Below are 27,456 nucleotides of genomic sequence, written 5' to 3' on the forward strand. Positions count from 1 at the left end.
TTATTGCCAAGTCAGAAATATGATAATTAGCAATGTAATTGTACCAATGTAAATGGCACCCTTGAGTTGGGCACAATTACACCCAGAGTTCTCCCATAAGTCCTTATTCTATTATATATTTTTTCCAATATATATTTTAACTAAGTCCACAACATCAGAGCTAAGGTTCCCTTATGACCAAAAAAGAGATGGAGGAGGGGTGCCCTCAACAAAACTCCCCAAATCACAAAATGACAGTTAAAAAAGATCATATATATATGCCACTAACAACAACAATAATGATGATGACACAGCTTCAATACTAGTCTTAATTTCTCTCATAAGGCTGTCTGATTTTGAAACCATTAATATATGAACCTTGCTCTTTCAAATATAAATGAAATTTTTAAACTTATAGAATACAGAAAACTTAAAATTCACATTAAGAATATACATGCAATGCTGATTTATGCTTATTGACAATACTGTTTAATGGTTAGGAAAAAAAATAACTAGACATAATCTTTCCAATTCTAAACTGTGCAGATAGAGTATGTGCACAGTATGTTGGCAGCTTTCACAGAAAACCACAGCTGAAAGCTGGAGCACTTCCAATATCCAGAAATGTATTTTATTAGCTGCATCAGAAAATCATTACCCCAGAAGTCAAGGCCAATAAATATTCTTTCTAATTGTGCAGAAATGAATATAATGAGCTATACCATCAGCAGACTACACTGCCAAATATTAAGATTGTTTAAAATCTTTAAAATTCCACAAACTCCCGGTATGACAGACCTCTAAAATTCAAGAATTAAAATTTACAAAAATAAATACCACTCTGACACTCAAGGGACATCTTCACTTTAAGGCCTTTGTCACAAATCTGAATCTTTATTGTTCTGAAATAAATGTTATAAACATAACTCAAAACAAAAACTTCAATATTCAGTCTCGGAAGAGGTGTGGCTCAATGCCCATAACATGTAACAAGAAAACTTCCTTTAAAAAAAAGGAAAAAAAAGTACTATGAGAAGTCTTTCATATGAGTCAAAATGCACCCCTTTGGTTTTTTCTTTTTTTTCCTCGTCTCATTAGCTTGTACACACGTAAGGATCTAAAGGTTTGCATTTTCTTCACAATAGTTCTTGCTATGACGTCTGACGAACTTTCTGCCACTCGACAAATTCATCAAGAAGAACAGGCCCTAGAAATAAAAGGAGCAATGTTATTAGAGTTCAGGGAACACACCTCTCCAACTATAAAACAAACGCCCCACAAACTCTGTGGTGATGATAGGGAACTGACCCTTCCCTTCTCCAGGTGGTTTCCTTTCAGCCTCCCTATTCTACTTAATGAGTGCTTTCTTAGCCTTTTTTCTTTTTTCTTTTGACGTAAGGGACTTTCCACAATAGATATTTGTAGAAACCTGCTTCTCAAGATTTGTTTCATGAACTCTCCAATACTAAGTCATTATTAACCTCTCTCTTTTTCTAACTGCCCACAGCTTTCTGCCATTTAATTATTAAACAATCTGAAAAGTGTTTAACGTACTATTTCTGTTACCTCAGCAAGAAGTTTGTAACAGTTTATTGAAGGTGTGGCCATATTAGAGACTTATATATTGTTCCAGTAATAGGACCTAGTATAAATCTGAACACAAAGCAAGTACCTAACAAATACCTGACTTAAGAACTATTGTAAAAGATATTTTTATAACGCAGGGGGTTCAAATTCATTTACTTACAAAAGTCAGATAGGTAGTTTAAATAAGCTCACTGTTTATTTTTTGTAAATGTAGGAAACTCATTGCCACAAAGAAATATGCTTGCCCTATTCTTCTTAAAGCACACAACCCTCTGGTGGTCTCACTTTTCCTCTTGCTTTCGATAGACATATTTCTCTACTGTAAGAAAAACAGCAGACCAGCATAATAATAAATGGCAACTGAAAAGCAACCTAGTTGTTGGCATACTGTGGACCAACACACCAGAATGCAAGTCCAACATAAGCCACTACTTGGTTCCAGCCTAATTCCTATAAAAGAACACAGGAACAGTTTTGTCAGATTTTCTAACTTTTCAAGCAAATCCAGAAGCTTTTATTTTTATACAAAATGTCTCAGTTATAATGTTGACTCAAATGCACATGAAAATACACATTTGCAGGCCAGACATAGTCCTTGGGCTGCCAGTTTACTGCTGTAAGGTATTATTTCTAAAAATATTAAATTTTATACTATTTTGCAGGGGGAAGACACAATATATATAGAAAGAAATAAAGTTATCCCTTCTTCAGTATTTTGTTTCTTCAGTGTCAAAAAAATAAGTCCATAATTTCAGTTTACATTTATAGGAATGTATCTTTTCTATGTAACCCTTCACAACATTAAAACAACATATGCAACCAAACTGATGGTGGGAAATAAAAACTTAATTTATCGTGAGAATTCGTTTGGCTTATCTAAATAATTTATCATTACTTCAAAGTTCTATTTTATGGCATTCTGGATTTTCCACTGAAGGGGATGGACAGATATTTTAATTTGAAGGATTAAAAAATTGTAAATATTTCATTTCCTGTTTACTCAATAATTCCTGAGGGAAGTTACTTTGACATCATTTGCCATATGGTGAATGGCTATTATGATATTAATTTTAAAGCTTCTGCTATTGTAGCTGAGGTTTTTCTTTCCTATTTTTAAAATCATGACTTTACTTTTCTTTCATAGGAAAATGCCAGGAAAGGCAGGAATAAAGCAGAATTTTAGCTTCCAGCTGCAGAAATTATATTCTAAATTTAGCTACCAAGTAACCAAAAATATTTCATTTACCAGCACAGATTTTATAATGTTGCTCAATCTAAGTTCTGTACCTTCTACACCTGCCTCCTCCACACTTCTCACACAATTAAATAAGAAATTGTTAGGAAGTTTAAATCCTTTATGGTAATGCTACACAAATCCACGTTCTCATTTAATAGTTTTAAGAATTTTACTTTCATAGGAAAACATTATACTTACAAGCACCATCTTCATCATAGTTACTAAGATCGGCATGGACTGTTCTGCTGAATTCTAACACATTGTACCACTGATCTTTGTTCATAACGCGATACTTTGATTGCTGTAGAAATGATATAATTTTTGGATTACAGAACAAGCACTATTTATTAGGACTTGACTTCAATAAACACAGTTATAACCTTTTTGTGATTTAGTCTTTCCTAAAACATTTATTCCTCTTTTAATTATTTGTGTTTCTAAGAGAATCCTCAGGGTCATTTAGATGTCAACTTCATCAAATTTATTTTTCCCTTTATTTTTCTTTCATTCTTTAATTTTTGGGGGGGGCGGGGCACGGCATGCGGGATCTTAGTTCCCCCACTAGGGATCCAACCCCTGCAGTGGAAGCATGGATCTTATCCGCTAGACTGCCAGGGAAGTCCCCTTCTTTCATTCTTGAGGAATAACATGAGTGTCAAGGGCACTAATAGTAAGGGTAAAACTCAATAAACTTTTACCAATGTATATGCTTGTGTAATCACCAATGAGATCAAGCTATACAATGTTTCCCAACACAGTAAATTCCCTCCTACTGCTTCTCACTAAATCATTTCTTTACGTAAGATTTACTGTTTAGCACATTTTGAAGTTGGCATCTTTGGAGGCAATGGAAAGGGTACAGACTTGGGTTCAAATCTCACTTCTGCTACCTGAGTGACCTTGGGAAAGTTATTCATTGGCTAAGTGGAGATAAAACATAATTCAAAATGGTGTTATAAAGATTTAAAAAGATAATGTATGTCAAACACCCTCCACATAACAAGCATTTGAAAATATTTACTTCTCTCAGCTACTTTTAGAGGGGAATATTTTTACAGAGTTATACTTATCGTTGCCCCAAAACTACTAATATGAGGAAGATTGATAACATCCATCAACCAATCTACTTTATTAGGCTTAAAGATTTAAGTGTGCACAAACCCATTCACATAAGACCTTCTTATACCACTGTCTATTATCACAAGTTTTAAATGAAACTAATCTGGGGAACTTGTTATGATAAACAACCAGCTTTATGAGAAATTATTTTCGAAGAAAAAGCATCTGTATTCAAGAAACAGTGAGAAGTGAGAAGTATACAAAAAAATGAAATGAAATGAAATAAAATGAAATAAACAAAATAAAATAGAAAGAAGCACAAAAACAGATAGGAAACTAAAGAAAGCAATGAAAAAAAGGACAGTATCTTCTTCAAACCACCACATACAGAAGGTGCTATGATAAACCTAAAAGAATACTTTCTTCATAAATTCAGCATACATTTCTCAGTAATCACTATATTTAAGTACATCCTCATATTTGTGTACATAAAGTTTATTCTAATTCTTTAGATTGAACCTACGTTTTAATACTAAAATTGGTTCTCTTATATTGATTTTTTCAGCCTAATACCCTGTATAACAGAGAGAAACCTGATTTAGAAAGCTTGAGATTTGTGCACTAGCATATATTCTCTCCTGCAAAAATCCCAAGAAACTAATTTTACATGAAGGATGTCTGTGCTAAAATATATTTTCTGAAGGTTTCTTTTTTATCTTTTTTTTTTGTGGGGGGTTGCAAGGCAGGGAATAAAAATGAACTTATGTACAGAATATGTTAATGAACATGAACTCATGTCTAAAAATGACAGCGGATACATACACATTTTAACAAATTTTCAAACACTTAAGCAGAATTTTTAAAAAGCACAGTATTAAAAAATCTACTTGTTTTTCTTCAATTAAAGGAATATTTTCAATCAGCTTAAGTTTTAAAATATTATTTTAAAAATAAAAACACATACATACCTCCAGGTACTGGTAAAATACTGAAAACAGTGGCCATGTCCTCCCAAGGAGAAGAGCTAACATAGACTTAGCTGTATCAATATCAAGGCTTCTCTGATCTTTATCCTAAAATAAAGGTAAAAGTTTCCCTAAGTGTGGTTTCAAGATTAAAAAAATATTAAAATTGAAAACATGGAAATTCCACCTACCCTTGCAAAATCAAAGGCATATCTGTAGATATTCTTAAATGAAGAAATATCATTCAACTGTGAGCGCAAAAAGTCAAATTTGTTCTGTAACTTTTCTGTGCAGTCACACCTTAAATTAAAAAAATCAAACATATTACATAATTAAGAAAATTAAATAAAAGCATCTTTAGGGGTTAGAAGGAATGCATTAAAGAAAAAACTGAGCACATTTATGAAGTTAATTTAGGTTTAAAATTCTCTGATTCACAAATTTAGAATAACAAACTATTGCCTTGTATCTACCAATGCAATACAAAAAGGAAAGATGATAAAAGACAATCTGGCAATCAATGAAAGTTCACTCCAATAACTTTTCTTTAAAAAAAAACACAACTCCATCAAAAACTCGAATAAAATCACAAATATTTGATAAAAAGAGATGTACTAAAATGTGCTTTTACCACAAATAAAGTTAAGATGACAGAACAAATAAAATTAATCAGGCGTCTGATACAAATTTCACTGGGAAGTTCTTAGGCACCAGCTTGGTGAAAGAGATTAGCCATGATTGCTTTTACAAGTTTAGTATATAACTCAGAGGAAATACATTAGTGATTCAGTCATAAACTCAGATTCCTACATTTTTAGTAAACAAAAAATCAAAGTAAATCAGTGATAGCACCTAACTTCACATAAGGCACATATACAAAAGAATGCAAACAAGTAATACGTGTTATTTCTAAAGACTAGACATGAAGTATAAGAAGCTAAAGAGATGGAATGTCCAAAAATATTTACTGGCTTTCTGACTCCCCCTGGGTTGATATATTCCCCTACTTAGGAAGAAGCAAGGCAGACAAAGCCTTTCACAATTGGCACAAATCTCCAGTCTCATCTCCTGCCAGGGCCCAATATCCTTAAAATATAACTGTGCTCTAGTTATAATTTCACTTACTATTCCCAAATGTCACAGCTATGCTTTAGCACACATTATTTTATCTACTTGATATGCTGTTCCTTCTAACATTTTGACAAAATATTACTCATCAAAACCTAACTCACAGTTTGCGCTCTCTGAGATCATCTGACTCCCTCTGATCAAATTAGTTGTACCATCTACTGTGACCAACTGTATTCCACTCAAAACTGAATTTTAGTACTCATGACGTAGACACCTAGCATTCTCAGCTTTAACCAAGACTTTCACTATTCTAAATCAAAATTGTGATGTGTAGTAACTTATTGTTTTATTAATGTGTAAATGTCTAGTGTTACTTAACTCTTGCATTCTTAGAATAAGCCAAACTTGGTCATGTTACCTATTTTATACACTGCTAGATATCTTGCTATGTTCATAAGTGAGACTGGCTTGTAAATTTTATTCTTTCACACTCTCTTTTGTAGTTCTATAACAAGCTTATACCATAAGCTTCAAAAACAAAAAAAAATGAGAAATAGTACCCTTTCTTCTGTTTTCTGAAAAAGTTCACTGAACACTGGAATTAGGATTTGTCCAAACTCAGCAACTGAAAATCCACCTGGGCCTTTTCATTGAGGGAAGGAAAACCTTTTAATTACTAAATCAGCATTTTAAATGGCTATCAGACCATTCAGATTTTCTATGTCTTTTTGAATCAGTTTTGGTCATTTATACACTTTTCTGATCATTTATTTCATATATAATTTTATTTAAATATGCCAATTAAAATATTCATAATATTTTCTAATATGATTATTATATTTATATATTTTTGCCTTTTCTTTGCTTTTCTTAATCACCTTGCCATAATTTAATTCTCTCAATTGTATCTTTTTTCTATTTTAGTAAGGTCTGGACATCTTTTTATCTCTTCTGCTTTCTTTGGGTTAATCCTTTTTCTAACTTCTTAAATTAGATACCAGTTCATTTGGTTTCAGGCTTTTCTTCTCTTTTAATATAACATTTAACACTATAGACCTCCCTCTAAGTACAATTTTAGCTTCAGCCACAGTTTTGTAAGTATTATTGATTTGATTATTCACTTGTAAATGAAGCATTAACAAGAGTGGTTTCAGAGGAGTCGCAGGGATAAAAGTTTTGCTAGAATAGGTTTAAAAGAAAGATCGAGAAGAGAGAAACTGGAGAAAATAAGCATAGACAACTGCTTTCAAAGAGTCTGGTTCTAAAATGGAGCAGAGAAAAGAGCTCTAAAGTGGAATAGTGAAGGAGGGCAGAAGGTTTGCTTTTTAAAAAAATAGATACAAGAAATAACTTCTACTTTTAGGAAGATGAAGTAAACGTTCTCTTCCCTATCTCTCCTGCTAATTCAACTAAAAGCCCTAGACATTATATATAAAACAAACATAAGAAGACTCTGAAAGAATCTGAGAAACAATACAGTAGTATGTTCCCTGGGTTTTCTTTTTGCCTTGTCTATCTCAGACTTGGAGATGAAGGAGTCAGAAAAACGGAAATGCCAATGAGGGCAGACAAACAAACAAACAAAACAAACAAACAAAAAGCCTGCTCTCCCACTAGTCAAAAGTAAGCAGCCTAACAAGACAGAAAACATTAGAAACACTCTTCTCCCGTCAAACACCAAAGAAAAAACTGGCTCAAACCCCAGTAACGCCAGCAAAGACTGAATGGGGACCTGAATGGTCTACCCTCACCAGAGTATAAGGAGTTTGCCCTCTCAAATTCTGCAGTGTCAGTAGTGGAAACCACATGGGGAACATGAAATTCCACTCCCACCAGTTAGTAAAAAGCAGCCAATCCTCCTCTGACCTGAGGTAATGTCAGAGGAGGATTTATAAAGAGTCAGGGCTTTCACCATCACTGCAGGAACAAGGCCACCACCCTAGTAGTGTCAGTAGAGACTTTTTGGGGAACAAGAAAGTATCATTGGAGGCCTAGCGGGACCTAAAACTCTCATGTCTGCTAACAGTAATAAGGACTTCCCTCCTCGGATGTCAACAGATGCAGAGTGAGGAACTTTGATTTCTATAGGCTGGAAGTAATAAGGTAGTGGCCCTCACTTTTCCTGCTTAAGTGGTATGAGAGGAAGCTAGCTAAAACAGAAGGCTTAAATAAGATCCAGAGTTTCATAATGTAATATTCAAATCTTACAGGTTTCAATAGAGAAGAAAAAATAATTGCTTGCCACAGCAAAACCAAGATCTCAAATAGAAAGGAAAAAGACAATCAATAGATGCAAACACTGAAATGATAGAGATGTTTAGAATTACTTGACACAGATTTTAAAGCAGCTATTATAAAAATGCTTCAAAAAGCAATCATGAACAAATTAAAACAAATGAAAAGATAGACACTACCAGCAAAGAAATACAAAGTCTAAGGAAAGAAATATATAAAAGAACCAAATGGAACTTTTTGAATTATAAAATACAGGGCAGACTTAAACCCTAATATATCAATAATTAAATTAAATATAAGTAGCCTAAATATAACAATTATAAGAGAGAGATTGACAGAGTAGGTAAAAAAAAAAAAAAAAAAAAAACCTAACTCTGCTATTTAGAAGAAACTGACTTCAAACATAATACAGGCAGATTGAAAGTAAAAGAATGGAAAAAGATATATTGTAGAAACAACCAAAAGAAAAGAGGGGTGTCTACACTAATATCAGCTAATGTAGACTTCAGAGCAAAGAAATTAACAGAATAGAGAGGAACATTACATAATGACAAAAGGTCAATCCACCAAGACATAACAATCCTAAATGTATGCACCAGACAATGGAGCTGCAAAATATGAGACAAAAACTTATAGAACTGAAAGGGGAAATAAACAAATTCACAATTACAGTTACAGATTTCCACACCTCTCTCTCAGCAATTGAGAGAACAACTACACAGAACATCAGTAGACATATAGAAGCATTCAACAGCACCATCAATCAACAGGATCTAATTGACATTAATAGAACATTCTATTTAATGGCAACAAAATACTTATTCTTTTCAATCCTGAGCCATAAACAAACCTTGACAGATATAAAAGAATTGAAATCACACAGAATATGTCCTCTGACCACAATGAAACCCAACTAGAAATAACACTTAGAAACTAAACAGCCAACTCCTAAATAATCCATGGGTGAGAGCAAGTCTCAACGGAAACCAAAAAATATACTGAACTGAATGAAAATGAAAAAACATGTCAAATTTTGTGAGACACAAAGCAGTGCTGACAGGGAAATTTACAGCACTAAATACAAACATCAGAAAAGAGAAAAAGTCTCAATCAATAATCTAAGCTCCTACCTTTGGAATCTTTTCTAGAGAAAAAAATCAATGAAACAAAGATGTGATTCTTTGGAAAAGATCAATAAAATTGACAAGTCTCTAGCAAGAATGACAAAGAAAAAAGAGAAGACAAAGATTACCAACATCAGGGATGAAACAAAGGATATCATTACAGACCTGCAGATATCAAAAGGATATAAATTTGACAACTTAAGATGAAATGGACCAATTCCTTAAAAAGAAAAAAAAATACAACACTCAAAATTTTAACTATTTGAGTATGTAACTATTAAATTATTAATAAATTGAATTCAAAAGTTAAAAACATCTATAAAAGACATCTACAGGTTCAGGTGGTTTCACTGGAGAATTCCACCAATCTTTGAAGACCAATTCTACAGCCTCCTTCAAAACATAAACTATAAGGAAAAACTTCCCAATTCATTTTATAAAGCCAGTATCACCTTAACAGCAAAACCAGAAAAAGACAGTATTTAAAAAAAATCATCACAAGAAAAAAAAAATTTATAGCTATGTATACTGATGGATGTTAACTAGACTTATTGTGGTGATCATTTTGCAATATATACAAATACTGAATCATTACGTTATACACCTGAAACTAATATAATGTTATATATGTCAATTGTACCTCAATAAATAAGAAAAAGAAAGAAAATAAAATTACAGGCCAATATCCCTCATGAAGCCATAATAAAATATTAGCAAGTAGAATTAAGAAGTATATAAAAATAATTATAAACCATGATCAAGTGGGATTTATTACAGGTATGCAAGATTGATTCAGTACTCAAAAATCAATGTAATCACATTCATAGGCTAAAAAAAGAAAAATTACATGATTATATGATTTAACGCAGAAAAAATATTTAAAATACATAATATCTATTCATGTTAAAACTCACAGAAAAACAGAAATAGAGGAGAACTCCCTCAACTTGATAAAGAGCACCTACAAACAACCTACCAGAAAAAGTACTTAATGGTGAAAGACTGACGTGTTTACCTCATCATGGGGAGCCAAAAAAGGATGTCTGCACTCACCACACTTATTCAACACAGAAGTTCTAGCCAATGCAATATTTCAAGGAAAGGAAATAAAGGGCATACAGACCAGAAAAAAAAATACAACTGTCCCTATTTCATGTCATAATCATATGACATGACTGTCTGTGGAAAACACAAGGAATACACACAAAAGAATCTTAGAATAAGTGAGTTCAGCAAGGTCACAGGACATACAAAAATCAATTATATTTCTATATATTAATAATGAGCATGTGGATGCTAAAATTAAACATACAATACTACTTACAGTGGTCAAAATAAAGATGAAATATTTAGGTTTAATTCTTACAAAACATGTACAGGACATATGTTTGACACAAGACTGATGAAAGAAACCAAACACTTAAATAAATGGAGACATACCTATCTTCCACCAATTGAAAGAGTCAAAAAAGTAAAGATGTAATTATTCTGAAATTCACATTCAGTTTAACAAGAACCTCAGTAAGATTTTTTTGTAAATATAGAAGATTATTCTAAAATTTTTGGAAAAGCAAAGAAACTGTAGTAGCTTAAAAAAAATTTGAAAAAAGATGAAATCAGTCTACCTGACTTCAAGACTTAGTATGTAGCTAAAGTAATCCACACTGTGCGGTAGTGGAAGAAGATCAACAGAACAGAGAACCTAGAAAAAGACCACACAAATATGCCCAAATGATTTTTGACAGAAGTGTAAAGCAATTCAATAGGAGAAAGAGATTTTTCAACAAATGGTACTGGTGCAAGTGGACATCCACAGGTAAAGAAATAAACCAAAATCTAAGTCTCATACTTTTTAAAGAAATCAACTCAAAATGGATTACTGATTTAAAAGTAAAATGTAAAAATATAAACCTTCTAGAAAAAATGTAAGAAAAAATTCTCGGGATCTAGAGCTAGGCAAAGAATTCTTAAGACTTGACACCAAAAACACATAAAAAGGAAAAACTGATAAACTGGACATCATCAAAATTTAAAACTTTTGCTCTGCAGAATTCCTTTGAAGAGAATGAAAACACAAGCTACAGAGGGGGAGAAAATATTTGCAAACCACATATTCAATGAAGGAATTAAATCTAGAATATAGAGAAAACTCTCAAAACTTAACAGTAAAAAAAAAAAATTTATCCACTATAGCTCTTAACCTCTTTCCTATTTTCCTCAGATATTGTAGGTCACTGATTCCTATTTTATTTACATCTATCTCCTTTGCAGCTCACCTATTGAGTTTTAAATCTTTTATATATTTCACTTTTAGAAATGTAATTATCTGAAATCTGATCATCTGAGACCATTCCTCTTTTTTCTTTTAAAACACATTAAATGTAGTTATTTTATACTGAGACTATAATTATTCAAAATACTAGCCTTAAAGTCTTATTTTAAAGTTTAAGATCTGTTTCACAACTTGTTCAGTGATTTCTGATTGTTAATGATCACTGAAATTTTTTCTGCAGAAATTGAGGCTTCTGTTTAAAATGCTTTCCTGTACAGAAGAATTGCTTCCATGAAACACATGGGAGTACTGATTACCTGGGACAATTCCAAAATACGTTTCTGGATTGTGCCTAAATCTGACGAAGAGCCGTGCCATGCGGCTTGTGGGTTCTCAGTTCCCCACCAGGGACTGAACCCGGGCCACAGCAGTGAAAGACCGGAATCCTAACCATTAGGCCACTGGGGAACTCCCCACAAAGAGCTTTTAATTAGGAATTCTCTCAACCAGAAGCCCTCTGCCTCCAACTGTATATGCAGAACCAAGCCCAAGCAATCAAGTCTCCATCTATTGGGTAGGTTTGGCCTCAATGACTAAATATAGGAGGTTTTGATCTGATTCTTGTTGCAATTTGTCTCCAGTTCCCAACATGCACAGATAAACGGCAAGATCCTAGGTGACTAAGAATAGGTAGGTATCCTCAGGGTAAATGCCAGCTCCGTAGATCCCTATGGAATCACCATCTCTTATAAATTCTGGCCTCTGATTATTTTCCTTAATTTACATTCAAGTCCAGGTGTGTTTTTTTAAAAGATGCTTTAATAATTTATCCGACATTTAACTGTTTAATATGGGAAATGGTTTGTTTGCACATTTAGGATGCCATAACTGCCAGAAACAAAAATCAAAATTTGGATAAGTTAATCATCTAATTTGTCTGGGGCCTAGTTCCTTGCATATGAATGAGTGCACAAAATGTTTCATGCAGAAACAAGAAAAATTTATTCTTATCATTTATTAGAAATTTATTACTTACTATTTCAATAAATGGCTTCTATTAGTACAAAAATTCTTCATTATATGAAAAAGTTTTAATGAAAGTTGAAAATGCAGTTAACTTCTACTAGAAGAATACAGAAAAGAAACAAATTCTCAGATTATATGCTACTATTAAGCTGTCTGAAAATTAGGAAATGAAGTCTTCAATATCTCCAGTTATCAACTGAAAATGTTCAGAAGGTACTAGTACTAAAGTAGCTAGTTACATGTACTCCCTTCCCCATCATGATCTATTTTAGGTAGGGGCCTCATTTTCTGTAAATCTTTGTAGCTTCCTGAAGCAGTGCTTTTCACATTTTTTTTAGTGATGTGACTCACATTTTCACACAAAATCTCATGCAGAATCTTAACAGACTTGCGATTCAGGAAGGCAAACAAGTTAAAGGATACCTCCCTACTTTCAAAAGTTATCTCTCACTACCACCAGAGTTTGAAAATCATCCTCGTGGCATATTAACATGGGGCCTGGCATATAGAAGCACTCCAAAATTATTTGTTAAATAAAAGTATTATTTAACAAGATTATGTTAAATAATAAACCACAAAGTAGATGATATATTAATTTAATTACAAGAAGTTTCAAAATTCCTACCTGGGGAAAGGTTAGTGGAAAACTGTAGTTCAAACAAAATTGTAAAGTGTATAAGTAGTGACTGACAAGTCTCTCAAGGAGATAAGAATCCAAGAGATTACAATCCTTCCCAAATATTTTACATTCCATAGGTACATAGAGTGACAATATTACTTAGGATATGATCTCAACAAGCTTAAGACAGAGATAAAGAATGAAGTTTCAAGTCAAATACAGACCAGTTAAAATTCCAATTTCTCCACTTTCCAGTCATGTGGCTTTAGGCAAGTTACTTAACCTTTACCGATCTGTTTCCCATTTTAAAACCACAAAAACAGTAAGAGACAACCGTAAGATTAAATGAGAATCAGGTAGTAAATGCGTAGCACAGTTCTTAGCTTGACAGGCTCCTTTTGAGGCAAATGGCTGAAAAATCATCTTCACATTGGTGGCTCGCTCCAAACTATTTCTTATCATTATAATCGCTTATCTACATCTTTCAGTTGAGAAATAATTTAATAGAACTGACAATTAATGTTTTCTTCTTGGAGAAGAGTGAAAAAAATAAGAGCACGAACTTCTGTATCTATTACCAACATCATAAAGACCGTGACCAGACCCAGCAAAACCAGTAATCATGCCCAAGCAGTTAAACACGATTCTTATAGTTAATCTAGCCCCAAAATAGACTCACAAGAGTTAATAATGTTGACACCTCCTAACTTGGCAAGTTTAGAAAGACTATTTCCCCTGAACTAAAAAGAAATGCATACTTAACTAGTGTAGCATGGAAAGTAAGAATAGCACTTTTTAAAATAACAATCAAATAAAACCACACAGATTTTAGGGAACACTGGCACAATATGACAGCAATCTCCAAGGTCACTGCTGTTAGAATCAGTGAAATGGGTTTAAATTTCAACATAAAGGCTTAGGAATTAATTTCTTGAGTATTGTGAAACATCTGATTAACAAGAGAGGCTTCTGAATTTCTGCTTCACTTAAGACCTTTAAAATGAGAAAAAATTTTCATTTATATATTAGATCTAAGTGAGGTTATCTTCCTTAATCATTAAGTCAGTAAGAATGCCATGACACACTGATGTATAACAGGAAGAATTTTATTCACCAAGTTATGGATTTAGAACTTTCTCTGATGAGATTGGGCGCATTGAGAGTGGTATGGCCATAGACTAGAACTTTCTCTGAATCAGGTGTATCAATCCGAACCATACAATCAATCCATCTCTGGGGGGTATTTGGAAATGTGGAGCGGGGGCATTTTGAAATTGTTTTGATGACTCTGGGGGAGAGCAAAGGGGAAGAATGCCAATGGCAATTAGTACTTGGGCCCAAAATGCTAAGTGAATGATAGTCATACACCACAGACACCACAGCATCCAATCTATTCAACTCTTCCACTCCCACCAAAAAAATTGTATAAATGTTCCCCATTCCTCTCTCCTAAAGAAAGTGAAGCCAGTTAAGCCTATAATCTTCAAAGTACAATGCTCAATATGGAGATCAGAAGGTGTACAACTTGTAGTCTACTGGCAGACAGCTTAGTTACTACCATTCTTGTCAGATGCTATCCTTTTGGCTCTTTTTTTCATTATCATAATCAAGTATACTCTTGTCAAAGATATATGCCCACAATTTTCTCTAACAGCATGGTAGATGCTCCAACAACAAACTTTCAGCTAGTAGATATGAGAAAAGTTATCCGCTCCAGTAAGGTATGCCAGAATAAAATTTTCAAGTATCCTTGGAATCTTGCCTCTACAGATGTGCATCTTAATGGGGATAAGGTACACAGATTTTCTAAGGTTCTCAAAAGAGTCTATGACCTAAAAAAAAAAAAAAACCTCCTCTATTGAAAACTATCCCCAAAATCTTTGATGATTCCTATGCTCAAAAATCTCTGATGGCTTCCCAAGTTAAAACATATGGTTTGAACTCTCTCAACATATTAGTCAAAGCCCTGCATAATGTAGCCATTATCTCAACTATCTGGAGTTTAAAACTACTCTGTCAATTTTCTTTATGTACCTTTTGATTCTAGCAAACTAGACATATGTTTTCTTTTCTCAAGGTTCTGCTCACAATTTCTTCTTGAAACAACATTTTCCTATACCCTCAACCATCAAAATCCTAATCATTCTTCAAGGTCCAGTTCAAATGCCACACCTACAGTAAAGACTTTCCCGTCTACTCAGCTGGAATTAACCTCTTTAGCAGCTGTGCTTTCATAGTATTTGGTACTTTTACTCTAGTACTTGTCCCATCCCACCTGGATTTATGGTTACAGTATGCCTATGGTTACAGTATGGCTGCAGTAATGCCTTTCCCGCCCTAATGAAATGTAACTAAGGGACAGAGTTGTGTCCCATGCCTCATTGTGATCATCAGTAAGCGGCACAGTACTTTAGATAAAATAGGTGTTTAAATATCTCCTAAATTAAATCTGACTTGAAGGGAAATTTGATTATTATTAAACAATGATGAAAATGAAATAGAGCAAAGTATCTGGAAAGGATACAGCAATTACATCCCCGAAACTTAAAAAAATGGCCATTCTAGTCCAATTATATACAAATTCATACCCATAAATTCTTTCACACAAAAGAGAAGGACAATTCAGTTGTGGAAAGTCTGTATGAATAACAGCTTTAAAATAAATAAATGTAAAAAAAAAAAAAGTATTCTGAAAACTGTTAAGCATTATACAGTTACAGATTATAATTAACCATGATTATGACAGTCCCCTATTCTTGACCATAATATACATTTTAACTACCAGACTGTTTCTATCTTTAGCAGAGCTCTACTTAAAGTTTTCTACGTGTTAAAATTCATTAATTTGAAATAATTGATAACTACATTAAGATGATTTAGGAACCATCAAATAACTATGTCCAGATTAAATTAAATCCTAAAAATATGAAAAATCTATAAAAGGAATCAAGTCTGTGAAATTTTACATTTTATAATGATTATATAAAACCAAGTATACTAGACAACTATACATTTTTAAAAAAACAAGTTTTATAGATTCTTTTGTCTCTATTGGTTTACATTTTAAACTATTTTATTCCTAGCAAGTTCTTTACAAGAAGATTCAGGGAGTAATAAGATTAAGCCAATTAAGAGAAGATACTCTGTACTTCAACAAAGCAATCTAGATCATTGGGGGTAAAAAAAAAAAATATTTTCCCAGTCAAGAGTGCTTGCCTAATTTTAGTAGCTTTAAAGATCTACACTATAGAGTTCTAAGCAGATGGGCAGGGGATAATAAATGAATGAAACAGAAACCTCTGGGTCAATTTTAAGTCCTAAATATTGCTTTTATTTTGTAAAGCCTGTGAACTTCCTATTGGAAAGATACGCTAATAAACAACATGTTCATGGGTTCATCAATTTCCCTAGCATATACCCAAGGCTATATGCTAATTATTCACAAGTAAATACTAGAAACACTTTGTGTTTACATATTTCTGTTATACAGAGGCTCTTTATATTATATCAAGTAATTCAAAAACATAAATAATTAGAAACTTTTGGTTTAAAAATACACAAACAATTGTTAGCTGAGATATTTTAAAAAGCAATAGACAAAAAAAGCAGTAGGAATAGTACATAAAGCAGTTGTAATGCCAAATAAAATGTCTTACAATTGACAAGCCATGCAACAACTGATATAAATTTTAATAAAACAGACTGAGCTACATGAAATTAGTTTATATTCTTTGCATAATCTTATATATTTTGTCTTTCTCTATAAAGCTAATTGAATGGTGAGAAACAGCCCAAAGAATTTCAGAATCAACATTTTAATTTGACATGTCATGACACCTAGATGAATGGCAGTCTTGGTTATAAATACTATGATTTTAAAAGTTAATAATGGCCGTCTATTTTATAAAGAATGTAACAAAGGAATATACATAAAGGGATGATGCAATAGGAAGTACAGTATGGTAGACTGGTATTCAGGAAATTTAAATTCTACGTCCTAGCTCTGCCACTGAGAACTATGTAAACTCTGGCAAAAATTTTCTTCACCTCTCTGAGTCTCAGACTCCTCATCTCACTTATAAGTAATAAAAGTGAGAGGGTTGGTTTTATGTTCTATTCTAGGAACTATGATTTGGTTCATATGAGCAAAGATTTTTACATTAAACAAATATATATACATATACATATGTGTATGTGTATACATACACACACATATATATTTATATATATACACAAACACACACATACACACACACACAAAATATCTAAATGTTAATACTGGTTAAAAAGGAGAATTACAAAACATTAGACACTGAAAATCCAAATATAAATATTTAAGTTTCATATGAACAAATACACTTAAAAAAAATAACCAAGTATTTTGAAATTTAAGGATAGGCAAACAAGGAGTAAAGAACAGTTAAGTGTGTTAATAAAAGCATAATCACAACAGGAAATCACATGGCTAATTAACCTCCAGTTTGGGGCTCAAAAATATTATAAATTTATGCTTGCTCTAACTATTTTAGAATGTTGACTATTAATAACTTCCTGCATGAACATCAGGAACATGACATAATATAAAATTAATACACAATTACTAACTGACTCTGAAACTAAGCACACTTTACTCTGAAAAGCCAAAATCAAATTATTTTTATAAAGAAGCAATTTTATAACTTATAAAAGCGTCCCAAGGCAGCATCCTAAACTGAAAGTATACAACTATAAAATGGCTAACGGTTGCACAGGAGCCAAACAATATTTCTACTTTTGTATTCATGAGATTCATTTGGCAAAAAAGAAATAATAAAAGTATCATGTAACTCTCTTCAAATTTCTTTTTTTTAAATTTTTTTGCATTGAAGTAGAGTTGATTTACAATGTTGTGCCAATCTCTGCTGTACAGCAAAGTGACTCAGTTATACACATACAGACATTCTTTTTTTTATATATCAAATTTCTTTTTTAAGTCAAGTGTAAAACTGAAGAGAGAGGAGGCCCCAGAGCTTAGGACTGCCCAAGAACAAACTCCTCATGTAGTAGAATTCTACATTCTGAGAAGGAAATCCCTTATCACTCAAACATCCCGTGAGTAAATAACTTTGATCATGAATCTCTAATTCACCCATCAAGAGAATCAATGAGTTTTAATAGAACTGTTCTTAGGTTCTTTCTTAGGGAATATGAAAACTGGAGTAACAGTTCATTTTGCCAAAGACCATAATATAAATTTTGTCAATCCTAAACTGATTGTTCTAGATCAAACCAATTTGATTAATTTAAGGTGAAACCTTACTCCCAAAAAACTACGAAGCACAAAATATCAATTAAGATCTTCAAATAGGCCATCAAATTTGTTTTTTAAAAAAATTTCTTACTGTAATGAAGTCATCCCCTTTAACCATTCTTCCTTGGTAAAAAATCCCATGCTTTCAGCCTCCAATTTCCACGCTAAAACTAACATAATAATCTGGAAAGAACAGAACATAAAGGATAGGGGAAAAGTCAGCATAGAGATAATCATGTCTATATTTATCATGGAGAGCATTTTTATACAACTATTTCCATCCTTTAACTATTAAAGAGTACAATCTCTGGAATTATTAACTGTAAAGAAATTTAGATGGGCCAATTTCTTAAAAGCAAAAAGTTCTAACAATTTCTGAAGGTAGAATCTCTCTTACTCTATTACAAATGACATTTGTATCAAGAAAGAGAACACGTGCCCAATTTAAATACATTTAAAAAAACCTAAATGAAAATCTACAATATTCATGAAGAAACAAAATCTTCTGATAAGATTAAAGTGTTCCAATTTTTAGAAATTTATGAATATGCTATACCCCACTTGTATTCCATTTTACTTAGAAATAAAACATACATTTTCAGGTTCAACACCAATGTCTTCACAAAATTTTTCCATTCCTTCTGGCCCTACAACTTCATCAGGACCTTCAAAGACAAAAATAATTTATATATTTTATTGTTATAATTTAATATCAACATAAAACATAAGTCACTGTGTTAAAGGCATCTATGAATACACCATAACATTTTTTGTGAATAACTGAATTTGAATTTTGGCATACCTTTGATAAAGTATAAATACTTGTCACCAGATTAAAAATTTTTTAATTTTGAAATACTCTTTGAAAACCACATTATAAAATATAATTAAGGAAACAGAAAACAAAGCAACGTTAGTATCAATCGCTAGCTTGTACAATAGCTTGAACCTATCCATTAAAAATACGTTTACTGAGAACCTCCTCTGAAGAAAATTTTTCACAATGCATTAACAAAGAAGCACAAGAAGGTTTGAGCTTCTTATTCTACTAGACTGTGCCAGTACCAACCCACAATTCAAGACAGTAAACAAAGGAGAGTATCTGTTTCTTACTAAAACAGAAGGTCATTCATTAACCTTCTGAAATATACCCAAATAAAATTTACTAGTTTTAAGATACATTATGAAAATAATGATGTAAGGAAATTACAACATTCAGATTCCAGAATGAGATATTTTCCTTGGTCCTAAAACAGACAGTAAAGCATAAGCATTATGTCATCTTAATGTAGAAATAAATGCTTAATCCCTCAATTAGCTATGTCTATTATTAGTCCAAAAATTAAGGACATTTTCCTTATATTTTTCTCCTTAGTAACAGTAAATATAAGTCAGTACACCAATTCTCATATTTTTTACGTTATCAGATTCCCATATAGTAATTACATCATTGCTAGGTCTCTTTTTTGACTTGATAAAACAAATTTGTGACAACATGAATGGACCTTGAGGGCATTTTGCTAAGTGAAACAAGTCAGACAGAGAAAGGCAAACACCATATGAGCTCACTTGTATAAGCAATCTACCAACCCCCTTCCTCTCCCCCAAATTCAAATACAGAGAACAGACTGGTGGTTGCCAGAGGCAGGGGTGGGCAAAATGGGTGAAGGTGGTCAAAAGGTACAAACTTCCAAACTTAGTAAGTCCTGGGGATGTAACATAGAGCAGAATGACTATAGTTAATAATACGGTTTTGCATATTTGAAAGTAGCTAAGAGAGTGAATCATAAAACTCTCATCACAAGAAAACAAAATTTGTGACTATGTGTAGTGACAGGTGGTGATCATTTTGTGATATATACATATATCATTATGTTGTACACCTGAAATATAATGAGGAAGGTAAAACAAATTTTAAAATATAAAATATGATAGAAATATTTACCACACCTGGTTTTTGAAAGAAAATACAGTCTTCAAATATTATTGTTAAAGTAGCTAAGAGAAACTTGTTTTCCTTTCTTAAGGACTGAAAATACTCCAGATTTGTAAGTCATAGACTAGACCAAGGCTGCTCAGGTGGCATTTTATATCACCACCATTAGTTCACAAGCACAACATGTAGCCAATGTCCTATGGTTTTTCTTCATAGAAGAATGTGACCATCCAATATGTGACCAGTTAAACTCTTACTATCTCAGTTAAGGTCCAAGCTGCTAAGATGATGTTCACAACATGGTCTGAAACCAAAACCTTTTCAAAAATTTTCTAGTTTAAATAAGCATTGCACTTAGTTATGCAGTGAGGTGTTAAAAGGTGAAGGGGTGGTAATTGCAGGAAACTTTCACTTCCTAATATATATTTGGAGGGGTTTTTTATGAGAATGTGTTAATTATGTAATTTTAAAAGCACACATATACAATTAAGGTGTTAAAAAATACTGAATATGAATCCTTATATGTGGTTTGGATGAAAGTAAAAATCAGATAAAAAATTTAATGGAAGAAAAGTTTTTTTCTTAAGGCATGATGGAAATATATTCTACACTTTTCTAATGCAACAAGAAAGCAGACTTGCCCTCAAAGCTGCCATCATTAGTAGTTAGAAGAGAAAGTCATGTCAAGAAATATCAGTTACTGTCATAAAATATAGCCTCCCTAGAAAATGGGAGATTAGTGATTAAAATTTGATAAGAATCAAGTTAAATTATGTTATATGGAGATATATAAGATAGATATAAGACCCTTCTGTAACTTTCACAAAGTGAAAGTGACTTTCACAAAGTGAAAGTGACTTTCACAAAGCAATGCAAATAATGATAGCAAAAATCTAAATCTAAAACAAGGTCTATACTAATGTTCTTTTCCCCAGATTGCATAACATCAATTATACTTATTGAAACAAACTCTTCAATAAAACTACTCCCAGGGTAAAACCTCTGGAGTGGAATTTAACTGACTTTTTCAGGCACAAAATAGGCTTCCACTCAACTTAAGAATCTATGAAAATGATTTAGTTCACTCTACCAGCTGGTTACTTATTAGGATCATGCATTCTATCCCACCTTTTTTCTGATTCTTTATAAGACCTTAAAAGTGCCTTTTCACCTTCTATGCTTTTGTTCAGTAACAGGCCCAATGTATTACTGAATCCTTGCTGATGTAAATAGCACTCAAGATGAGAGGTGTTATGAAAGGGCAAAATCATCAGGCTTATCACACATGACCTATAATATATAAATAAGATTTGTGGTAAAACATTTTTAAAACTTAAAAAAAAATCAATTTTCTGATGTTTTAATAACCATAAGGAAATGTTCCCAGGTATACCTGCAGGGTCTAAAACAATGCCGGCCATAGCAGATGCTCAGGAGAAAAAAAAAAAAAAATCTGCTCAATGAAATGACACAGTACCTTCAACATAAACTACCTAGGAACTATACCGTTAATTTTGGAACAGTATTGTGAAAATATACAACCAGTAAATCTGATGCTGCAATACTATTACTCTTTTAATAATAGCTGACACTTATTGGGTTCTGACTATATTTAACCAGGTACAGCGATAAGAGCTTCCTTAACATGTATTATCTCAGTAGGCACAATTATTGTCTCCATTTTAAAAAGGGACATCCCAGTTACTGTTTATTTGGCAAACAACTGGCACCTCCTTATCAATTAGGTCTCTGACCAAAGTAATCTCTAGAGAGACCTTCCCTATTCACCTTATTTGAAAGTCCATCCCAACTTTCTACTTTCTATCCCTGAATCATACCATATTTATTCCTTTTATAATCCCCCACAATCTGTAATTATCTTACCTACTTAACTTATTTACTGTCTGTCTTCCCTGCTGGAAGGCAAGTCCCTCAAGGGCAGGGATCTTGTCTAATTTGTTTACCACTATATTCCCAGCACTTAGCACAGTGCCTGACCTACAAGTGCTCAATAAATATGCATCATTCAGTGAAGGACAGAAGATAAGTTAACCTAAAGTACACTTACTAATATTTTCTTTGTAAAAGAAAAACTAGCTGCCATGTACATATTTTAAAATAAGACAGTAGTAGTTAAAGCATAGGCTCTATGGTCAGAATGACCTGAGTTTGAATCCAGATTCTTGTCACTGTATGATCTTGGGCAAATCACTTAATCTAAGCCTCAGTTTTCTCGTCTAGAAAATAAGGATAACACCACCTACTTAACAGAATGGTCATAGGAGAATTATATAATTAGCACAATTTCTGTAATAAAGATAGCAATTATTTTGCTGGCCATTAAAAAAATGCTTGTATAGGAAATAAATGTTTAAATCAAATATTATGCTACCCAGGAAAGTCCCTACGAGAAGTAAAACAAGCAAGCATGAAAGAAAAAAAAAATTGACTAATTTTATGGTATCTAGTACCCTTTATAGACAAAATAAGATAACTGACCTTTTGATTCTGTATCATTATCATACCTACTGGTAAAACTGGCATTTTGAATACTGGGTCAACATTTTAAATGGAGGTCAAAAGAAAATGAATTCCCTCTATTTAATTTGGGTTAGTGGTTGTCTTGGGATGCCAGTAATAGCAGTTTTTCTGGTCTAGAAAGAATCTGTTCTGTTACTAAACAATTTTTAAATTATACTTTTGGGATCACTCAGTGGATCCCAACAGTGAAGTTACTGTCCTCCAAAATGGTCTTATTTTCCATACAGTTAGCCTAAACCTTAACCTTAAGTTCGAAGTACTCTTGAGACCTTAACTTGATTAGCAATAAATACAAGACAATGACTGCATATACACTTTTATTCTAAACAAACACTCTGAGAATGATAGTGATAAAAGGGGAAAAACAAAACAAAACAAAAAACCCAACCAGGGAGGCAGGTAAAAGAAATGAAACAAAGGGGAGGAAAGAAAAAAAAAAACAAAAAAAAACTTTAAAATCAATAATTCCAAAAGAACTACATCATTCTAAGGGGAAAAAAATTTCTTTTCATATATGCTTATGAAGAAGTTAATAATAAATGGAAAACAAGTGTTCTTTTTCATATATTTGCTTAACTCGTTGGCCTCATCCCAGGCTTTGACTTTTACCTCTGAACTACAGTTTCACCCTAGTCCTAGAGTTTTTCATTCACCACTTACAGGATTTACTGTAGTTTAAATTAGTTTCCTGAAGAAGCTTTCCCTGAAACTTCCAAGGCTGGATCATACATTTCTCCTATGAACTCTCACAGTGCATCTTCCTAATATAGCATATAGTACACTGTACTAATATCAGTCTGTTTATTATTGCATCTCCAGTAGAAATGAATGGCTAAATAAATAGCAATTATATTAAAGGGTAAATCTGTCATGTAATGATATACCTGAGTTTTAAATCTTTTACTATGTCTCCCAAGAGTTTCAGAAAATGTCAGTTTATGGTTCAGAAAAATTTCAAAAGAAAACTGAAAAGAAAAACAAATATAAAATGTTTTATTACATACTTTGTGTTTTCCAGAATACCAACTCTACTGTAGCCAATGGATGTAAACCAATAAGAGAATCTGTTTACAAATTTTACTAACAGTAAATGAGTTTCACTCCTCCCATTAAACATATACTGAATTATATATTTAAAGAAATATCAGCCTTAAAGGGCAACAAATTCTTAGCCTAACCATAATCCTCTGTCTTGACCCTGATCTCAGCACAAAGGACTAACACATAGCAGGCCTGCAATAAATAATTTGTTAAATGAATAAACCAAAAGAACGTTTTAAAGCATGTGACTGTTATCTTCTTATATTAATTTCATTACCTGCATACTCATAAAACCAAGCCAGGCACTTCTTGCTTGAAAAATGTTCCTCTCCACTTATTAGTCTAGCAGGGGGTTGGGATCTGCAATAGCTTAGAAAACACACAAATGCCTAAGAATTTTAACACGTCTCAACTTTTAGTGAAAAGCTAAGTTCAATATGAACTACTTCAATTCAAACCAAAGTATTTTTTTTTTACAGTTGGTGTTATAGGGAAAAATTGGAATTGTTAAATACTTGCAATTTGAAACAGTAATCTATATATAAAAATTTCTGTCTAACAAAACCCAAATGCTACTTTGCTCACTATCAAATTCCAAAAATATCACTAAAATTATTTCCCCCAGATTTCAAAAGACCACACAGAAGTTCAACCTGATGGTCTCAATCCAGGACTGGTAGTTGGGTATAAATCTTTACAGTGATTCTTCTGCTGATTTGTATGGAAATTACATATGTGTATAATTTGAAAACAAATCTTACAAAGTATATTTTGATACTCAGTGAATCAATATTTCAGAATAATATTATATATTAAGAGTTGTTTATTTATCATCTACCAAGCTTAAATCAATATTTTAAAGACAAAAGATAATATAGGAGTTAAGGCTATAATTAGATTCCACAGATTAAAAAGAAAAAAAAAAAAACCCTAACAGATAATACCAGTTCAAATAATTGGGCCAAAGCCTTGAGGATTTAATGAACAGAGAACCTTTTCTCAAGGTTCCACACTACCACAATGACTTAGGAATGCTATAACTTATGCAACTGAATAATGTAATATAAAATAAGGGTGCCATATTTAAAATTTTAAGTTGATAGAGCAAAGTATCACCTGAGTTCTAATAATACTGACTGCTCAGCAGTTTTAATGTGCTTAATTTAAATAATTTTGATACATTATACAATTAAGATTACTACAAGTTAATGTGACAAAAAACTAATTTGCATGTTTCAAAAAAATATGAGCTAATGGAGTAACTATGTCAAATTCTAGTATGAGTTATCAAGAGGTATAAGAAAACAGCAGTATCTTTCACAGTAATAGTCCAAGAAATACCCTTGGGCTCTTTTGCCAAACACAGTAATGAGGAAAAAAATTCAACCAATTACAAAAAGGATAATGCAGACTAAAGAAGTCACCTACCTCACATTTTAAGCAGACCTCTTTTTAAGGATAGTTCTATCATTATCTCTTCTTTATAATGCTGGCTACTTTAAATGGTGGCATCTGAAGTTGTTACATTAAGTGCCAACCACTAATACAGTCAAGACACCCGAAAAGGGAATTTTAAAAACTCACTTCTCACACCTAAATTGCAATGATTTTTTGCAGCATACAACGTTGCTGTAATGCCTTAATGACACGCTACAAGGGGATCAAAGAGCTATACAACTACAGCTCTGCCTTTTCTTTTTCTCCAAGAGGATACAGAGTACAATAGCTCTCAAATTATTAATATTTATATTGAGAGCTAACAGCATCCTGATGGCTGAAAAACAAAACGCACGCAGGGCCTTTCCAACTCCGCACATAAGGACTTGGCTCAGGTGGAGGCGCTATATACTTCCAGAAAATGGGGCTCCTACTGGGATGGTCCGGGTTAGATCACTCCAAATACTAAATCTGGAGGGCAATTACAGCATAAGGAGCTTTTTTTCTACCATTCCCATGGCAGTTGTCAGATCAAAATTCCTCGTGCTCTATTCCTTTCTTCACACTCTACAAAGAAATTCTAGAAGTGACCCTTGCACGGATCTGCACTCACTTCTAGGTCTGGAAGGAAGGAGGGGGAAGGGATTAAGGGAGTAGGGGGTAACGGGAAAGAGGGCAATTTGCGTACGCATTCCTGTTTCTCCACCCTCCCTGGCACGTAGGCTCAACGTGAGGCGACTCTCCGAGTCCCTTCGCTGGCGCCAGAGCACACAAACCGAACATGAGGTGGAGCCGAGCGCAGACTCGCGCGGTTCCGCGCCTCCCACCTAGGTTTATCAGAGGGGGTTCACCTCTCCCCAGCCCGAGCCCCGGAGACCCGGCCCGCCTCCTTCTTCTCTAGCCCTGCAGCAGAGGAGGTAAGACTGAAGGGTAGGGGAAGGTGGTACCTGGAGATTTTACACTTTTTGAGGCCTCCGTCTTCCGCTACTGCCGCTGCCACCCCAGGAGATTTTCTCTTCTTCTTCACCGGCATCTTCCGCCCTCCCCGGCAGGGCGGGCAGGGGAGCCGGGGAAGGGGCTTGCTGTCAGCTGAAGACTCCTCAGTGCTGGCACTCGGTTCCCAGAGACAGCAGCAAGCGAAGGAGCAGAGTCGCCAGCCCGCCCCAGAGCGGCCCAGCCCGGCCGCTGCCCGCTCCCAGGTCCCCTCCTCGTCCTTCTCTGCTCGAGGCAGCGGATACTCCTCGCCGGCAGGCACTGCGGCTCGATCACACTGGGAAGAGAACGCGGACAGCGTAGCACCTCCACCAGTAACACACTCGGAAAGCAAGAGGCTCACTCCAACCCGGACGCGAATCGCCCAGGGCCGGAAGTGACGCAAGCGCAGAGACGGCGTGGCTTTGGAGGGTCCCCGCTACCTTCCGATCAGCTGGGTTACACTGTGTGGACTCCGCGGTTGGGGAAATTGGAATACATTGATCGTTTGACTACCTTAGGTTGTCCAGTGTATCCAGACCTTTCTCACGAAGCTTCCACCCTGTGCTAATACTGAAAGTCACCCCCCAAAAAGGTCTTATGAAATCACTAATACTCTGCAGTTGGCGTTAAAAATAACCTGGTAAAGTAAGCCAGGTTTCACTTCTGATCTCTTCCGTGCGGTAACCTAACGTTGTTTCCCACCCCTTAAATACATGTTTCTTTATGGGCCATCGATCAGCCTCCCACTTACCCATCCCCACTTCTCCGTCGTCCCTGATCTCTGCTTATTACTTTTTCTCTTATTAAAACTTAGCTCCACCATTTCTGTTTCACAGAGCTCACCTTTCCGAGACAGTAGGTGATCGCTGACCTAGTAAAGAGGAATTTGAAGGACAATTCTAAGGGATTATGCAGTTCCCTGTTACTTAGCATCAAAAGAATGTTGTTCTAGAATTCTGTAATCCTCCAACCCAATTAAAAGTGCATGAGGCAAAAAAAAAATTTTTTTTTTAATAAGATCAATTCTCTAAAAAGAAATAGCATCTGTAAGTAGAGGACAGA

At 33.8% G+C, this 27,456-nt stretch overlaps 1 protein-coding gene across 3 annotated transcripts; it reads right to left on the reverse strand.

The window, feature by feature from the left end:
- Positions 1 to 270: 270 nt before the first annotated feature.
- On the reverse strand, positions 271 to 26,755 carry DCUN1D5 (defective in cullin neddylation 1 domain containing 5). Of its 3 annotated transcripts, XM_079930851.1 has the most exons (8): positions 26,367 to 26,755; positions 24,260 to 24,351; positions 19,059 to 19,129; positions 18,556 to 18,647; positions 5,019 to 5,127; positions 4,831 to 4,935; positions 3,002 to 3,104; positions 271 to 1,186 (listed from the first exon to the last, which is right to left on the reverse strand). In XM_079930851.1, the coding sequence occupies exons 1-8, from the start codon at positions 26,450 to 26,452 to the stop codon at positions 1,131 to 1,133; spliced, it is 714 nt and encodes a 237-aa protein (XP_079786977.1). In that variant the 5' UTR covers positions 26,453 to 26,755; the 3' UTR covers positions 271 to 1,130. The 3 variants fall into 3 exon arrangements, with proteins under 3 accessions (XP_079786977.1, XP_079786978.1, XP_079786979.1); XM_079930852.1 differs by lacking the exon at positions 24,260 to 24,351; XM_079930853.1 differs by lacking the exons at positions 18,556 to 18,647; positions 24,260 to 24,351; positions 26,367 to 26,755 and having other exon boundaries at positions 19,059 to 19,122.
- Positions 26,756 to 27,456: the final 701 nt, after the last annotated feature.

Source organism: Stenella coeruleoalba, assembly GCF_951394435.1.
Source record: "Stenella coeruleoalba genome assembly, chromosome: 8".
NCBI classification, from domain to species: Eukaryota; Metazoa; Chordata; class Mammalia; order Artiodactyla; family Delphinidae; genus Stenella; species Stenella coeruleoalba.